We start from the raw sequence: 19,900 nt of genomic DNA, 5'->3' as shown, positions 1-19,900 counted from the left end.
CCACCACCTGGTTCTGAGGGTATTTTTGTGAGGTTACTTGAGTTGTGCTTTTGTAGCACAGATTGGAGATGTGTAATAAATTGTGACTATGCTGTCTCTTCTTGAAAAGAAGTATCAATATTGGTTAAAATAAGCCTAATAAACTGCAACAGACACCATTAACCATTTAGTATGCCCACTAAAAATTAGACTACCAATTTTTCTCACTGGACTCCTTTTCCTAAATTCACAAAACCTTTTAGTGCATGAGAAATTCATAGCTAAGTACCAGAGCTGAATCCGTGATTTGTACTTTTATTTCTGCAACCTATTGAATATTTACATTAAAAATTTCTGAATACAGTTTGTAAGCTAACGCAGAGTGATTACTTCAGATGTTTTGAAAAGTAATTTCATGCTCATTTTTTTCTAGTGGTTTTATATGCTTTAGTTTCTTAATGCTAAAATGATTTATTCTCTGACTCACAATTCTACTCTGATTCATACTACTTTAATATTTCATTCAAAGATGATTAGATTAACAAAAAAACAAAAAAAAGCTTATTCTGAATACAAATGAGTAAAATAGATAGATGTTACTGTTATCATCCTATCAATTGTAGTTCAACCTGCTAAAATGACTCAACTATTTTAAGGTTATGAAACCAAAACGTGATAAAAGCATTAAACAATTTATTCCTCAAAGTAATTGTTTTCCAGTTCTATAGTCAAGTTAACGTTGAGCTGTTATTAGGTTTCCCTGTGTCTTCATGGTTATTTGATATTCTATGGTCTCTGTTCACAAGTACCTTAAAATATATTTTAAAAGATAATGGGAGGCATCTATATAAAACATTAGGCAATATTAGTTCAATACATAACCAAGTGCCTAATTGTATATTATAGACTATATTTCTTCACTAAGAGAGGACTATTAGTGCTAGTGAGGGGCAATCAGGGAACGTTTTATAAAATATGGAGGATGTTGTAGCTTGAAAGAATACTGGAATTGGCTGAAGAAAGACTGAAACTGGTTCAGAGAAGTCAAGGAAACTACAAATAACAGACTCAAAATAGAATTTGTGCTGGAAGAGTAAGAAAACTAAACTCGAGGCTGGGTGTGGGTGGCTCACGCCTGTAATCCCAGCACTTTGGGAGGGTCAAGGCGGGTGGATTACGAGGTCAGGAGTTCGAGACTAGCCTGGCCAACATGGTGAAACTTGTCTCTACTAAAAGTACCAAAATTAGCTGGGTGTGGTGGTGCGTGCCTGTAATCCCACCTACTCTACTTGGGAGGCTGAGGCAGGAGAATTGTTTGAAGCTGGGAGGCGGAGGATGCAGTGAGCTGAGATCGCGCCATTGTACTCCAGCCTGGTGACAGAGCGAGACTCCATCTCAAAAAAAGAGAAAACTAAACATAATAGGATGGTCATAAAGGCAAAACTTTGGGAAAATTAGGTGCAAAAACCTGAATGGTTCATTGAAGAGTTCAAACTTGCTCAGAAGAGCCAAAGACTTGATTACAGACACGAATGCAGGGACATCGGGTGGCAAGACTGCATGGTATATATTGTCTAAATGAAAAAATAAAGAAGAAGCATAGGCATCAAATACTGTTCACTGGAAAAGTTAATTTAGGAGAACCAGCAAGAAAATATGGAAAGATTATATTGGCAAATCCAAGATATGTTTATGTTGCTGTTAGCAATACAGAAGATACTGTTGTCAGTAATACTAATTTCATTAATGCTATTTTTTCTCCAAATTTCTACCTTTTACTTAATCTTTCACAGTAGGTCTAAGTGTTTACCCCACCTCTCCTAACTCCACCCCCACCACAGGTGCACAATCTCACAGGAAGCCCTGGTGGGTTGGAGTGGGCTCACAGTACCGTTAGGGCTGACTCCTTGCATCTCTTCCCACCTGCATGTAAGTGCCTATAACGGGATTATTTACAACATGAAAACTGGAAAATGCTACAAATCAAGAGTTTTGGGGGAGTAAAGGGAAACAGTTTTGTAAACATTGATTAACACACCACTGTGCACAACTATGTATTTTACCATATTCTTTTCAATTTTTTCTTAGTTACAATTTCGGTTCTCAGCTTCTCAGTTTTTATGAACCAATAAGAAAAATGGTTATAGAATATTTATACTGCTTAAGGCTAGTAGACTAGAAAACATGAACATGAAAGCTCATAACCTGTTCTCGTTAGTGGAATGTAATGTCCACAGACTATGAAATCTGATGGAGTTACTCTCATAAAAATGTTTTTCTAAATGCCTAGGTTTTCCAATATTCCCTGATGGATACACTATAAGAAGAAAAAAAATCAAGGTTGACTTCCATGATAAATCCCTGTGCTAGAACGGATATCCTGCAAGAAGCAATCATCAAATACCAGGTAACAAGACATCTTTAACAAGAATTCCTGTTTCAGGTGAATTTACACAGTGGGTAAATCATCCAGATTTTAGGACTTGGGATAAGAGGAACAATCTTCAGACAAATCTCTGCAAATCACTCTTCATAAATTGCTTTCACAATAACTTTAATAAATCTGAGATCCTGATATATCCAGCTAGGAGATCACTGAATCCCTTTCTAAATATATGGTGACACTGTGACTGACAGCAGGGTATCAATAAAGAAACAACTGCTTGAATAAAGGAAGAACCTTGAGCTCCCAGACTTGCTAGGGAACTCACTTCCATATAGATTGGTGGTGACAGCAACAGAGTTATTGCCCATTTTTTTGTGTGCCACTTCAGAGGTAATAGCATCTACAGATGATAGGCATGTCATTCATTCATTTACTCAACATAAAAATTAAGTTCTTATTATGTGGCAGGGAATGCGCCTGTCACTATCTGTCACCTACTGAAATTATAGTCTATTAGTGAAAATGACAATTAGCAGTTACAAATCAGTTCAAGAAAGGTGTTTCAGACAAGAGAGAGAATGTCCTTTTAGGGAACTGAAAGAAATTCAGTAGGGCAGGAGATGTTGTTAGGGGCAAAATTAATTACCAAACTGCATGTAATTCAAAAAAGGAAATTTGTATGTTTTCTTAAGAAAAATAGGAAAGTATAAAATGTTTTCTTTATTTTATATGACATACAGGAGTAAAGAAATGACATTTTATTTTAGAAGGAACTACAATGTAAAAGGAACAATATGTGTATATTTCAACAATAGGCTTAGGCTTCATATTTTAGTAAATTAATATATTTGGAAAAATGCAGATCCCTGATGGGAACTAAATAGGTCCTCTAGACTGACAATAATATGTGCAAACTCATAAGAATTAGCTTACCAGGAACAGAAAATTAGAAATTTGTCAAGGCAAGAGCAAACTGCCCTTCTGCCAAAGATTGCATCATTGCAGATGGTTATGTAAGGCGGTGTTTTAACGTGGGAATTCATCCCACTTTTTGCTTCATTGTCTGCCTCTTAACAGAAACAAATATTTGGAAAGTTTTCCTGCCCCACTTTTTCTTACTAAGTTGGTGAGTGTTCCTACACTTTTCTGCACACCCATGACACAAAGAGAGGAAGACGCTTAAAGCCACATTGAAGATGTGCAGCACTTACCTATGGTGTTTCAGGCTCAGAGCCCAAGGTGGAGCTGTTTGAAAAACGATTACCCTTCTATTTATCTGAGGAGTCCACTGTAGTATATTTGTTTAAAAGAATGCCCTACTTAAAATTTCTGCCTGCCATTTTTAATTTCTGTTGATAATGTGGTATCTCATAGCATATCAAGCTACTGTGTTAGCCAAACAAATAAAAGAGAAGCTGCTTCTTTAAAAGACAATATATTATCTTAGCTCTTTATGTTGTATTCCTTTTGTATTTTCTACTACATGAGAGACTGTATTTCTCAGCTGCTTAAAAGTCTCCAAGTTATCTTTATTTTATTTCTCAATATATTCAAAGATGTACTTAACTGAGATCTTTAAAGAGTTCCACCCACCGTGTGTATCTTAGAGAAGGTGTTGGATAAGCAATGAAGACATGAGACATAATGACAGTGGTGATGATGATTGTGGTAGTCAAATTTTCAAAGTGCAAAAAATGTGGATTAATCCCGTATCAGTATTAAAATCACCATAGTCACTATTTTTTTCCCTTGACCTGCACATTACAAAACAGTTTATTATTTTCGCTTGCCAACTGCATTCTATAGCAGTAAGCACTATAAAATTGTGAAGAGCTCATACTTTCAATTGGGCAAACCTGAGTCAGATTACTGGCAGTTTTAGTAACTACTTGTGTTACTCAGACAAGTTCCTTAATTTCTCCAGTCCTCAGCGGCCTCTTCCATAAAATAAGAAAAGCAACAACTATAGTTAAAGGCGCTGAATGAGACAACATACATAAACCGCTTAGCATATTGTAAGTACTTAATGCATTTTCTTCCCTCTAAATTTGGAGGAAAAAATGTAGACTTACTACAAATTTATTTTACATGCTCTTTTCAGATATAAAGGAATAAATAATATGTTTAGTATAAATATTTTCTTTAACATTCATTCATTATAAAAGTTTAATTTCCCTTAATATTTATATTTATCACTAATTTAATATATTTTGTTATAAGAATAATTAATGATCCTATTTATTTTGTTGGTATATATTATTATACCTTGAAATCTTTCCATTCTTTTTGTTGTTCCTTTTTCAAATATTCATTTTTGACATCCTCCTACAAAGGAACACAAGATTAGATTGAATAAATGAGCCCTTTTTCCAATTATTTAGTATTCTATACCATGGTTTCTTCCACTAAATTTATAATCAAAGCAAACCTTGACATGTTTAATTGTGGACAGCTGGAAAATAACAGCAGAGGCACTGAATAGGCACATGGTAAAAAGAAATAGGATAACTTATTGGAACAATCCAAAAATGTAAAGAATAAAGTGAGACTTTCAAAAAACAGGACAAAAAAATAGTTGTATTGGTACTTATAATGACAAATCATCATATATAAAGAATTTAGCTATGTTTATGTAAAGCAAGACACACCCATACCCTCCCCACTCCAAGTACATACAAGTCTTCCCAGGCATTCTTGCATCTTAATAACACTACCATTTTATAAAATGGAAACAAGTAAAAAACAGAGGGGTGAGAATTTTAAGATTTGTTCCCCAGTTTAAAATTAAAGATTTGACCAACATGGTCTCTATACTGCTATGTGACACTAAGATCATTATTCCATTTCTTATGTGTATATCATCCTTTTTATTTTGCTGTTTTAAAATTCAAATTGCAAACATGAGTGAATATAAATCTACACATAAGTTGAATAAATGTTTATCTACTATGCATACAAAAATTTCAAACCCACAAATTTCTTACCAATGATCTAACACAGAGCTTTAGTTCTCAAACGAAAAAGGACATTTTTACATTTTAGAAGGATGTGATTATGCTTCTACTACATTTTACATATTTTAGAAGGACTCAATTAAATATATAAATATAAAAACAGATTTCTTAAGCAGAAAAAGGAGTACACTACTTAACATTCTAACTATTCATATAAAAACTTGCAATAGTAACTTATGGCCTATTGATGATCAAAATAAGTCAAATGATAGTGAATCTGGTTTCATACACTGTCACATATAATACAAATATAAAAGGCATACAATGTACCACAGCTTATTTCTCTTCTGGAATATGGTCTGTCACTTAACATGGTAAGTTTTCAGCTCAACATGACAATAACTTGTCACAGTTAATTTTTAAAAAATCAAATAAACAAATTAATAGAGGGTAAGCAACATGGACTATTCATTTCAAGAAAATATGAATGAATTCAAGCAACACTAGCCATAATTTAAATATTAACTGATTCTACAGACACATAAGTATCTGCCTATGTTCACAACTTACATGTTTTTTAGTGTTTGAAAAATACCAGTTTACAGTAATTCCTGTATGATACATACTGAATGAAATCACTTTTGTTTTTTCTCAGAGACTCATCATAGGTTGGCATTTTCTTTTAAAATTATGTCTGTAATAATTCTCAATGTGAAGGAAACTTTAGGATTAATTAGCTTTTTTGACATTATTATTCCTCAAACAAGAACAATTTACTGGATAGCTTCACATTGTAGAATAACTAATGACCCCATCTCTTTTTGGCACTCCAAATTAAACATCTTTCAATGAAAACAAAAAACAGATGTTCAACATTAGCAGATGTCCAGGGTGACACTCTAAACATATGCAGGGAGTGGAAATCCTAGCTCCACTCACATGTGTGAGAAATGCTGACCAGGGCATGGAGGATTTCCAAGCACCATCACTTGATTTTGTAAGAATAGAATTTCATTCATGTATTAGATAATGAGATCCTCCCACATTCCAATGTCTTTCATGTGCCAAATCTATTTTTGTCAACAAAGTGTAATGATCTACTAGAAATTTTAGACCACAGTTTTCTTATTTTTGTATTATGTCTACATAAAAGAACAAAATAAGCAAAGAACTATAATATACAAAAATAATTTTTCTGCACTATCAAAATAAATTCTTAAATTTATCTATTTTCCTTAAATTCCAAGTGGCTTCCACCATTATTCACTTTGAACCGACTCAAATGCCATCTTCTCCGTGTAGACTTCTCTTATTCAATTCAGGCAGAATCTCTGAATTGAACTATCTATTTTTCTCCCCACTAGAAGCTTTGTGAAGGCAATGAGTCATCTGATTTATGATTCTATTTCCAGTGGCTAGAATAGAGGAGGTGGTAGATACTCAACAAATTACTTGTTGGTTAATTGGAAGAAGATATAAACAGTCATTATTTCCTCCTCCCTTTTTCTATTACTTTATTTTGGGAGTTCGTGGGAGGTCATTCCTTACCAATCAGTGCCACAGTACTTTGAATAATGTCTCTAAGATTTTTCCATGTTCTTACATTTAACAGTTTGTTACTTTTTACAAATGAGTAGTATTCCAGTATCCTCATAAACTTCACTTTGTTGATTCATTTTTCTGTTGATGAATATTTCTGTTTTTCAATTGTTCTGTTATTAAGACTTAGACTGCTATGAACATTCTTGTAAAAATCTTTTGTGTTTCTTTTTGACATTTCTGTTAAATACTTAGGAATGGAGATGCTGAGCCATAGGGTAGATGTAAGTCTAACTTTAAAGGAAATATTCAAAGATTTCTCCAAAGGTGTGTAATTTTACACTAACATCAGCAATGTAGAGTAGTTCCAATTGCTCATCACCTCACCCTGTCACATGCCAACTTATGACACCAAAGTTATAATTGTCTATGTTTAGTTCTGGAATCTTTATTGGTCTGCACTTTATGTGTAATGTGTTTGATCTGTCTTGAATTACTATTATTCTTTTTTTCATAAAGTGAAGCTAATGATTATTGTTCATTTTTTCCCATGCAAAAATATTTATTTGTATCTTACCTCTATCATATTTAAATTTTAGCCATACTGGAAAATATAAAATAATATCTACCTGTGATTTTAAATCAAATTTCCCTAATAATTAATGTTGTTGAACACTACTTTATGTGTTTACTGGACATTTCCATATCTTCTGCAAAGTGTCAGTCAGGTGTTTTGCCCATTTTATAATTGGGTATTTTTCTTACTACTGTTGGTGCATAGTAGTACTTTATACATTCTGCATACACATCCTTATTCATATTTATGTACTGTGAATATTTTCTAAGTCTAAGACCTTTCTGTTGATTATATTAATCCTATCTTCTTATGAGTAGATATTGATGAAGCCCACATTATAACTTAAGAACATTTTATATCAGTGACTTTTTTTGCCCTGCCAAAGACATATTTCTCCACACCAAATTCATAAATATATTCTCCTATGTTTTATTCTAGAATCTTTAAGTTTCTGGGATTTATGCTTAAATGTTTGATCTGTCTTGAATTTTTCTTCCTTTTTATAAAGATAGAGGTTTAAGTCCATTTATTTCCCATAGAAATATTTTGTTATAAAGATTATCCTTTTCTCTTTGAATTGACTGGAGTTTTGTAAAAAATCTATTAAGAGCACAAGTGAGTCTAGTGTTGTACTATATTTGTTCCATTATTTTACTTGTCTCTGTGTATGTCAATATGAAATTTCATTGATCACTGCAACTTTATTGTAAGTCTTGAAATAAAGGGCGATTCCTCCAGTTTTGTTCTTTTTCAATATTTATTTGATTATCATACATCCTTTGTCTTTTCCTTTGAATTTTAGAAAAGCTTGATGGTTTCTTCAAAATAAACATAGAGAGCGATTCCTTTGTGTTTATAAATAAACTTGGGAGAATGAACATCTTAAACATATTAAGTCTGTTAATCCATGAACATGGTATATTTTTCATTTACTTCAGTGCCTTTAAGTTCATGTAGTAATGTTTTCTAGTTGTCAGTGTAGCAATTATATACCTTTCCTTATATTTATTGTGAAGTTTTGCACATATTGTTTTAGATTTAATCCTAAATGTTTTATGTTTTCTGATACTTCTCTAAATGTTATCTTATTTTTTCCCAATTGTTCTTTGTTATTACATCAAAATACAACTGCTTTTTGTATATGGATGTCATAGTATCATTTGAGTAGGGTATTCTACATATACAATTGTGTTGTCTGGAAACAGGCAGTTTTACTTCTTCCTTTCCCAACTTTATGTTTCAAATTTATTTTTTTCTTGTCTTTTTGTGCTGTATTGGCTTCCAGTGCAATGTTGAATAGAAATGTTAACAGTCTTGCCTTCTCTTAGGTGAAAATGAGTTTCAACATTAAGTGTAATGTTAGGTTAAAGTTTCTACTAACATTTATTGGATTGAAAAGTTCCTTTCACTTCTGAGTTTCCTGAGAGTTTTTTGTCTAAAGATTGCTTATTTTTTCTTGCATCTACTGAGATGTTCATATGTTTTTCTCTTGTATTCTTTTAGTGTAGTGAATTATATTGATTGTTTTAAATGTTACAACAATCTTGTACTTCTGATAAAATGACACATGTTAATTATATATCATACTTTTTATACGTGGCTAGATTTGACTTGCTAATATCTTGTTCAATGTTTTCATGTGTCTTCAAGAGGGACATTTCTAATTTTCTTTTCTTGTAATGCTATTGTTAGGCAAGAATAAGGGTAACGCTAACTTCATAAAGTATGTGATATATCCCCATACACTATATTTTCTGAAAGAGTGTACATTACTGATATTATGTCTTCTTTGAAATGAAATTCATTATTGAAGACATCTGGGCCTGTAATTTACATTGTGGGAAAGTTTATTATTATTATTACAAGTTTAATTTCTATAATAGATGTAGTATCACTTAGGATTTTGTATTCATCTGGTTTTGGGTGTAATTAGCTCTTTTTTTAATATAACATTTTTTTCATTATGCTTTAAATTCTGGGATACATGTGCAGAATGTGCAGGTTTGTTACATAGGTATACACATGCCATAGTGGTTTGCTGCACCCATCAACCCGTCATCTACATTAGGTATTTCTCCTAATGCTATCCCTCCCCTAGCCCTCCAACCCCAGACAGGCCCTGGTGTGTGATGTGCCCCTCCCTGTGTCCATGTGTTCTCATTGTTCAACTCCCACTTATGAGTGAGAATATGCAGTGTTTGGTTTTTTGTTCCTGTGTTATTTTGCTGAGAATGATGGTTTCCAGCTTCATCCACATCCCTGGAAAAGATATTAACTCATCCTTTTTAGGTCTGCATAGTATTCCGTGGTGTATATATGCCACATTTTCTTTGTCCAGTTTATCATTGATGAGCGTTTGGATTGGTTCCAAGTCTTTGGTATTGTGAACAGTGCTGCAATAAACATATATGTGCATATGTCTTTATGGTAGAATGATTTATAATCCTTTAGGCATATACCCAGTAATGGGATTGCTGGGTCAAATGGTATTTCTGATTCTATATCCTTGAAGAATTGCCACACTGTCTTCCACAATGGTTGAACTAATTTACACTCCCACCAACAGTGTAAAGGCATTCCTATTTCTCCACATCCTCTCCAGCATCTGTTGCTTCTTGACTTTTTAATGATCATCATTCTAACCGGCGTGAGATGGTATCTCATTGTGGTTTTGATTTGCATTTCTCTATTGACCAACGATGATGAGATTTTTTCATATGTTTTTTGGCTGTGGTGTGCTGTATTCAGGAGACCCATCTCACATGCAAAGACACACATAGGCTCAAAATAAAGGGATGGAGGAATATTTACCAAGCAAATGGAAAGCAAAAAAAAAAAAAAAAAAAAAAAAGAAGAAGAAGAAGAAGAAGAAAAAGAAAAGAAAAGAAAGAAAAAAAGAAAGCAGGGGTTGCACTCCTAGTCTCTGATAAAACAGACTTTAAACAAGCAAAGATCAAAAAAGACAAAGAATGACATTACATAATAATAAAGTGATCAATGCAACAGAAGAGCTAACTATGCAACCAATACAGCAGACCTAACAGACCTCTACAGAACTCTCCACCCCAAATCAACAGAATATACATTCTTCTCAGAACCACATTGCATTTATTCTAAAATTGACCACATAATTGGAAGTAAAACACTCCTCAGAAAATGCAAAATAACAGAAATCATAACAAACAGTCTCTCAGACCACAGTGCAATCAAATGAGAATGCAGGATTAAGAAATTCACTCAAAACTGCACAGCTACATAGAAACTGAACAACCTGCTTCTGAATGACTACTGGGTAAATAATGACATTAAGGCAGAAATTCTATTGGTTATCTTCTTAACTTTCTATTATATATCTACTGAAACTTCTAGGTATTTTTTCTTTCCAATTATCTCAAATTCACTGAAAAGATGTGCTAACAGAACATTTTTTTTTGAAACATTTGAGAGTAAGTTTCTCACATGATACCTCATCATTCCCAAATGCTTTAGTATTTCCAATAAGTGACATTCTCCTACATACACCGAGCACAACTGTCAAAATCAGAAAATTAACTGATATCATTTAATTCTTAGATTCCAACTGAATTTTGCCAGTTGTCCCAGTATTGTCATTTATAAGTAAAGGATCCAATTCAGAATCAAGTGCTGCATCTTGCTCTTATGTCTCTATAATTCCTTTAATCTGGAACTATTCTATACAGTCCTTCCTTGACTTTCATGAGTTTGATGTTTTTGAGAATTATAGCATGGTTATTTTGTAGAATATTCTTTAATTTAGGATGGTTAGATATTCCTGATCATCAGATTTGGGTTACACATCTTTGACAGAAATATAACTGAAATGCTTTGATTCTGAGTTCTCATTGCATAGTATCAAGAGTTATGGAATTTTGATTTATCCCATTCTTAGTGATGTTAGCTTTGATAAATTGGTTAAGAAGGTTTCTGCCAGGCTTCTCCATCGTAATGTTGCTTTCATCTCCTTGAAATGAGCACATAGTTCATGGGGAGTTACTTTGAAATTACGTAAATATCCCATTTATCTTCAAATGTTCCATTTATTCATTCATTTATTTATGAGTTTGGAATGATGAGTTTTAATTTTAACCAAAGGATTATAATTCAAAATTATTATTTATTTAGGTGCTCAACTAGAGGTGGCTAGAGTAAAACCTTCCAGCTTGTTTCTGTGTCCTGTTGATATATTTCTATCATTTGTTGAGCATTTCCTTACTTTTTCGAACATGAAAATACTTCATGTTTTATTTTCCCTGCCCCGGAACTTGAATCAGCCACTACTTCGGGAAGCCCCAGTTCTTCACAGTAGAGAATGTTATTCAGAATCCAAGAGGTGGCTTACTAGGTGTGCTCACTGCTGTGGAGGGCCACTGACCCCGAAGCCCTCTCAGTGGGTTGAAAGAGTACACAACATGTCCACACATGTCCAGTAATATTGATAATTCCAATGCATTACTACAGAGTTCATTCTGGCTTTTTTTTTTTTTTTTTTTTTTTTTTTACTGCCTTACTTTTATTCTTTTCTATATAACTCATTTCTCTAATAATGAGTAGCCTGGCTCAAGTTATTTTTAATATATTAAGTTATTTGATTAATCTTCCTGTATGTAACCAATTTGCTATCACTGTTACTGCTCCTTCCCTATGCAGAGTCCCTCCTAAACAAACTCAAGCTTGGACATCCACATTGTGCTTAAACCACACTATGGTGTCACCGTCCCCACCAGGTTTGAATATTTACAACCCACTCCTGGCGATCCCCTTCAGACAACCTTCTTACTCCATCAGGTTTGACATCCTGCATAAGCCCCATTCCCAGGAGTTGCACTTCCCCACCCTGTAGCCATGCAGACGCCCTGCTTAACACTACTCAGACTCCATAACTCGCAGAACTTCTGCACGCTCGTGCATGGACAAGTCTTCTGCCTTTTTTGCGCTGCAATCACCTCAAACTGCTGGGCTTGAATACCCAGCACCAGCCCCTCCACTTCCCTGCCCAATCCCGCTCCCTGCCCGGCAGACCCATCTCCCTTACTCTGCGCATGCCCGGATACTCCTGGTCTCTGGCTGCCACTCTGCCAACACTTGTGCCAAGCAGCCTTCCCAGGTGATGCCACCTCGTCGTGCATGGGCCTCCACATCCTGCCCTGAAGTCCACCAAGGCACCCTTCCTTGCTTGCAAACCCTCTCCCGTCATGACCTTAAGACTGAATCACACAGCGAAGGAAGAGGAGGTAGGAAACCAAAGGGGAAGCACTCCTACACTTTTTTTGTTGCTGTTGTTTTATTCATATATATATATATATATATAAATCAACTGAGACTTTATAAGAGAGCTATTTACGTTTCAGGTCTTACATTATGGCACTTATCTAATAATTCCAATTCCTTTGTTAATACATGCAAACAATTTAAATGGGATTGACTTAGAGAAATAATTTTTATGTATATTTGCGATGGCTCTGTATTGTTTTGATGACTCCCTTATTTTGTCATTTCTTACATTTTATTTCCAGTGGAGAAAATATTTCTGTTTTATAAATATAAAATGAAGAAATTTTGATAGATGTAAAGATATATACTGAATCATTAGAAAAGCTTGGACACAAGTAAATTAGTTGTTTGCCAGCTCAATGATAAAGCACATTTTATCCCTCAAAACTTGAAGAAAAGGTCTATTTTCCATCTACAGCAATCTTACACAATTTAGAAGGAATTATGTCATATCTGCTCAACATGACAATCTGTTCTGCTGAGAACCTATTTGGGATAAAACATAGTTGTTTTTCATTTTTTTCCACATTTGAAATTAAACATTATATGTATTTCATAATAATTATTATAATAAATATAACAAGCATTAATTTAGAAAGTTTTTTAAACTGGAATTCCTAAATTTCTCTATTTCTCTCTTCATCTTTTTCCTCTCCTCCTCCTCCTTCTCTTCCTCCTTCTCCTTCTCCTTCTCCTTCTCCTTCTCCTTCTCCTTCTCCTTCTTCTTCTTCTTCTTCTTTTTTTGAGACAGAGTCTTGCTCTGTCACCCAGGCTGGAGTGCAGAGGTGTGATCTCGGCTCACTGCAACCTCTGCCTCTGGGGTTCAAGCAATTCTCCTGCCTCAGCCTCCTGAGTAGCTGGGACTACAGGCACATGCCACCAAGCCCCGCTAATTTTTGTTTTTTTAGTGGAGGTGCAGTTTCACCATGTTGGCCAGGATGGTCTCAATCTCCTGACCTCGTGATACACCCACCTTGGCCTCCCAAAGTGCTGGGATTACAGTGTTTCTTCTTTTTAAATTCCTCCTGTGTTCACTACTGTCTCTCCCTCTTTCACTCTGCTCACAATTCCTTTCTCTTCTATTCTTTTCTTAATTTATACATCAAGAAAATACATAAAGCCTAGTGTCAAATTATTTGCAACAACTATAATAGGAATTCAAATTTAAGAAGCAAATCTTTCTTAACAGTTAGTATAATACGGAAATTATTAAGTATTACCTGTCTAGTTTGTGCACATTACCCACTAGTAGAGTTATCAGGTGTGATTCCTGTTGCCATCTCTCCAGACTACAGAGCATGTTACCTTTTATAACTGATACAATGAGATACATTTTTGTGATTATTATTTTACCATCATTTCCTTGTTGCCTATTTCAAATGTAGTTGAGCCAGAGGAGTTTCTGAGGTTGATAATCCATTGCCTTTTTGCATCTGTCTGCTAATTTTAATTGTCATTTGATTGATTCTTGGGCTTCAGTAGCCATACTTAATAATTTAATTAAAGGAATTATTTATATCCCATTATATGTCAGATACCAAAAAAGGATAAATGTGTTTCTTTATCTATGAGAAATTCTCAGATGAGCTAAAGACAAATATCTTGTTTAAAACCAGATCAATCACACTAAAAGTAGGTATTTCATGTTTTAATGTTGAATACTGATGATGTTTTCCCATACAGTTCAATAAAAATATATGACTTCTATGAGAAATAATGGGCTAAGATCAGTAACAAAACAAACTCCAGTAATATTTATTTCTTGCTAATGTCAGACCATTGTAGGTTGGCAGGGATATTCCTGCTTTGAACAGTTATTTAAGGACCTCTTTTTTAAATTGCCATTCATGGATCCAGGCTCTTTTTGTCTAATATCTCCTTTATTTCAGAGGCCTCCTCCAGATCCTCTGCCTCCAGTCTTAAACAAAGGAAGAAGCAGAATGAATAATCATAAGTACGGAATGTGAAAACCACAAGGAAATCCAGAAAATGAAATAAGCAGTTTGTTCAGAAGAAAAGGAAAAAGATTTAGATGAGCAAGTAGCTAGTTTGTATCACAGTATTGTTTCCATGTCTCTGTTAACTGCAATAATAGTTTACGGTTGATCATATAAAAGTAGAGATAAATAAATTTTTGCGAAGTTCATGTTAAACAATGGGTTGTTTTTACAAAACAAAAACAAAAAGGCATTAAAAAATGGAGAAATTCTAATCAACATTGATATTTTAAAGTAACAAATGTCTTTTTTTGGCAGATGACATGTTGTAAAAGCTTTGTTCACATTTTATTATATGAAGTTCTTTACATAAGGCATTTTCATACAAAATGCTTTTTCTCCAATTCTTATTTAAATAGCCTTAATTTATAACTGTACTAAAATCATCTAATTTTAGTACAGTTATAAATAGAGGACCTATAAAATAATCTAGAACTGAAGATATTGATTCTACTCTTAGGTAGCAAATGTTAGTTAAATAATTTTATTCCTATTTAAAGTAGCCCAATCATCACCTAGGATTCCAAGTCTATCACAAAATATGGTCTCTGAAAAACATGAGGCACCTGGAGGAAAATAAATAAAACAGTAATTGCATATACACTTTTAAAAATATACAGTAATTGTTGAGTGAAATATAATAACAAAAGGATAGATTCTGATCATCTAAACACAGCATTCATGTTCCAACAAAGCTGTTGCATTATCTGACAGATTAAAAAGTCATAAATAATAATAAAATTGTATTATACTATTTCTTTGATTTTATAAAGAATCTCATTTAGAATATAATTAATGAATAAGACAAAAAGGCAGAGACACAGAGACAAAAAAGAGAGAAGTTACTTAAAAAAAATACAGTAGAATCTTTTGTTCAGCAAAAGCAAAACATCAAGTAGCTTTTAAAATAATTACTCTAATCTGAAACAAAGAAACATGACTTCTGACCCCAATATTTGTACAGAAGAAAAATGTAGGAAAATAGAATATTTGAAACCAAATCTTAGATACAACTTACTGTAGCACTACAGTATTTGAATTCCCTCTATAATAGTCCTGACATATGGCATTCCAGTGCCTGCTTGAACACTTCCAAAGGATAGGGTATTACTACTTCACAGGTGAGCATGGGCCAGTCCTAGATAGATAGGTTCTATAAAATGCTGTCTATAGTTACTTGAAATCAAACATCACAGAACTTTTAACCATTAGTCCTTATTCTGTGATCTAGGAAAATGAATACATTGATACTTTCTGCATGAGAGATTTTAAAATATGAATGTTGGATATAATGTAATCCATCTTATTTTCTCTATTCTGAGCATTTTTCTATGTTTCAATCAATACTCTGATATTTCCAATTAAATTACTGGTTCATCCCTCTAAAATGTCTGTGCTATTTCTAACCAGAAAAATACATGTGGAATGAGAAACTACCTACTTGGCATTTATGATATCATGTTTAACACAGAAATAATGCAGTAAAAATAACATACAACAATACTGAAATCTGTGAACCTCAGATCTCTCATAGAATTCTGAATAAACATATCTTTTGTTCATATTCATTATATGTATTTTTTGAAAGAATGATGACATTGTTATCTCATGGAATTTGGCAACCTCAATTTCTCAGTAATATATACATGTACACATATGTATATGACATAGAGTTATTAGGATTTGGATTACTAGGCATTTTATGTGCAGTAAATTATTTTAAACTTCTTTTTTACAGTAAAGATAGTGAAAGTAATAGATAAAATTCTCTAAGTTCTATGATCCAAGAACTTTGCTTCTCTGAAAACTGTACCTACTTATCATTTGATGATGTGGAATAAACTTTGGAAAATATTCTTGTAGTTTCAAAAAAAATACCATTTTAAGTAAATCATTGTATGTATTTGCAAAACCTAGTATTAAATTCCATCAGTATTCAGACTAACATGTTTAACCAATGTTTTGTTGCTGGGAAAAAAAAATACATTGATTTGCTCATTTAATATTAGAAACTCTGAATGAAAATGGGAAAAGTGAGTACCTGTTAACAACAAAGAAAAAGTTAGATGTCAACCTTTGCTATTTAAATTGATACACCTACTTACTCTTAAAGAAATGCCAAGTGTACATTTCCACTCAGAACCATATCCAGAGGAAAGCTTCCTCAAGTATGTAAGTGTTCCTGCTTAATTAGTCCTTGACATCTATTGTTCATGAACCCCAAGCTGGAGAGGGTTCATAATTCTTAGGTAGGGAAAACATTCATTCAGATACCTCCAATTTGACATGGCTAGCAGAATACAATGACCATATTTCATTGAAATGGAAGAAAACGTACTAATATAAGATCAAAATGATAGCATGTTGGTAAGGAGGGGAGAACAGACCAGTAAGATGTTGTGTAAGACAGAAAACACATGAAATCTGATAAAGATAATGATAATTTCATTTTGTAATTTTAGATATGAAAAATAATACTTTTCCTAGAGAAGAAATATTTGCTTGGGAGATCAGCTAGTTAATGAATATATTAGGTGGCATCTGCAAATATTTCTTCATGCTCCAAGTGCTGACTTCAGTATGAATCTTCAGAATAAAGTTAAATAATTTCACAATTGGAATGATAAATGAGTTTTAATTCAGAATAAGCCCAGAATAGGTTTTGTGTCAGAGACACAGTGTAGCATATCAGAACTTAAACCACCATGTCACCACCACTCTGCATAAATGTCTCCCAGAAATCTCAAGAACCAGGCTATATGACAAGGGTAAACTCTGCAAAATCCCCCTGCCACCCACTTTTTATACATGGCAGCAGGGTTAAGGCTCCCATAAGCAGAATTGGCATTTCTTGATTTTCTACCAAGTTAACATTAAGTTGAAAATAAGCACTTCAGCTACCAAGCTAGAGTCTTATCTACAATGATGGATACAAATTCAGGAACCAAAAAATAAAAAAATAAAAACCTCATGAGCATGATAGATATACTTCACGACATATTATTCTTAGATATTAAAAACACAACTAGGTAAATTTTCAATGCTATACACTGGATGATTGGTAAAATTGATATTATTGATGATTCACCCTGGTAAACTGTAAGATTGAACTGAAGTTTTACCTCAACACATTGAAAAGTGCAAAGAAAACAAAATGAAAAGAATGAGAGTAAAGTTAGAAATGTGAAGAGTAAATCAAGGATTTTCAAGATTCATTTCACATGTGCCAAACAGAGATAACAGAGAGATTAGAGCCGTTAAAGTATGACGACTAAGTTTTCACATGCCACCACTACCTTTCTGAATTAATCTCCTTCCGTTTTAATCTACGCTCATTCTATGCCAGCCACACTGGCTTATTCTCTTCTTTAAACTTGTTTGCCATGTTCTCAAGCCACATAAAAGGTGAATCTTTGCATGTGGCTGTTCCCTCTTTCTGAAACGCTTTTCCCTAAAATGTTTGGCTCATTCACTCAATTCCTTCAGGATTCTGTTCAATGTCAGCATATCCATAAGGCCTTCCCCACCTACATTTTATAAACTAACACCCTCCAGTGCTGGGCACTCCATCCTGGGTCTCCACTATATTTATCACCACAATGGTAAATGCATAAATAACCAAACCATTTAGTTAAGTGTTTATTGTCAGTTTCCTTCACCAGACTGCAGGCACTTCCTCTGTTTTGCTACCTACTGTGTTCTCTGTAATCAGAGCATTGACTGGAACACAGTAGGAATTTACTTGTTAAATAAATGAAGTAATGACAGGCACCAAAGAAATGTTCCTAAGCTTTGAAACTTAGGATGGAACTGTGGAACTATGGATTTGGAACACATCTTAGTGATGAGAAAAAACAGTTCAACTTTTATCATCAAAGAACCCACAATGCCCGATCAACATGGAGAAAACCCGTCTCTACTAAAAATACAAACAATTAGTTGGGCATGGTGTAATCCTAGCTACTCGGGAGGCTGAGGCAGGAGAATTGCTTGAACCCGGGAGGTGGAGGTTGTAGTGAGCCAAGATCATTCCATTCTGCTCCAGTCTGGGCAACAAGAGCAAAACTCCATCTCAAATATATATATTTATTTTGTTAAACCAATTACCTCAAGAATAAAGGATGGAAAAAAACAGAAAATAGACAAATAAAATACAAGAAATAAAATCAGTCTGGCTTCAGATCATTTATCTGTAACAATGAGCAATGACGCATTAATATAATATTGAAGGCTATTTACCCAACTTAACGGCATTATAAATTGAAAATAAAAAATTGAGGCACATAAAAACTGTAAAAAAAGAAAATCATTTAAAAATCAGTGAGAAAATAGAACGTTGAAAGAACTAAAAAATAGAGGTATAAGAAAGAAATTCAAGGCTAAAAATAAATATTATTTATTAATAATGAATAAATAAATAATTATCAATCATTGGAAATATGGCTTTGAAACATTTAAACTAAGAAATTACTAGTATTCCTGTACTAATTTTCTACATAACTTAAATAAGAACCATACATGAAATGGTAGGCAAAACGGTAATGTATTTTATTCAGATAATATCTGTTAATATTTCCAAATTCATTGTGAATGTGGAAAAAGAAATATATGTCTGAACCATTGAACAATATGCTTATTGTGATTTCTGTACACAGATGTTTCTAGTAGAAATATTTTACTTTATTTTGCGTTGGAGGGGAAATATTAGGGAGCCAGGAGGGCCCTAGATTTTAATTAAGTTGTGTCTGTGTATTTTATCATTGAAACATAAAAGTCATGATTTTGGAAAAGGTTACTGTACCTCGATAGACAAGAGTATTAAGGACAATCTATAAAGAAAACTTTTTTCAACGCCAAATTATGTCAAAACATATTTTTTATAACAAAATAGTTTTTAAGAGATTCACTTTGAAAACAGCTATTGAACCATGTTCAGTCAGATATACTATTTATTTTCTATATTTACTAAAATAATAAAAGTATATATTATTATAATGGTTTCAAAAATATAAAAATATATGAAATTAAAATAAAAATTCCTACCTTCTAACACTTTCCAGTCCCACTTCCACTTTATAAGGACCAGCTGACAGACATTGACAAGTTCTAGGAACATGCAACTTGAAAGTGTGATAATGAAAATATAGTTTCCTAAAGACATACTGTCAAATAAATT

The 19,900-nt window shown here is 33.4% G+C and overlaps 1 protein-coding gene across 1 annotated transcript in view; it reads right to left on the bottom strand.

The window, feature by feature from the left end:
• The window catches only part of CNBD1 (cyclic nucleotide binding domain containing 1), a 565,408-nt gene that overhangs the window by 7,954 nt on the left and 537,554 nt on the right, over positions 1-19,900 (bottom strand). The window contains exon 12 of the mRNA XM_023222919.1: positions 4,631-4,690. Coding sequence (XP_023078687.1) covers positions 4,631-4,690 — 60 coding nt within the window. The remainder of the gene's footprint in view (positions 1-4,630; positions 4,691-19,900) is intronic.

The sequence above is a fragment of the Piliocolobus tephrosceles genome, chromosome 7, assembly GCF_002776525.5.
Source record: "Piliocolobus tephrosceles isolate RC106 chromosome 7, ASM277652v3, whole genome shotgun sequence".
Classification (NCBI taxonomy): Eukaryota; Metazoa; Chordata; class Mammalia; order Primates; family Cercopithecidae; genus Piliocolobus; species Piliocolobus tephrosceles.
This window is presented reverse-complemented; position numbering and strand designations above follow the sequence as displayed.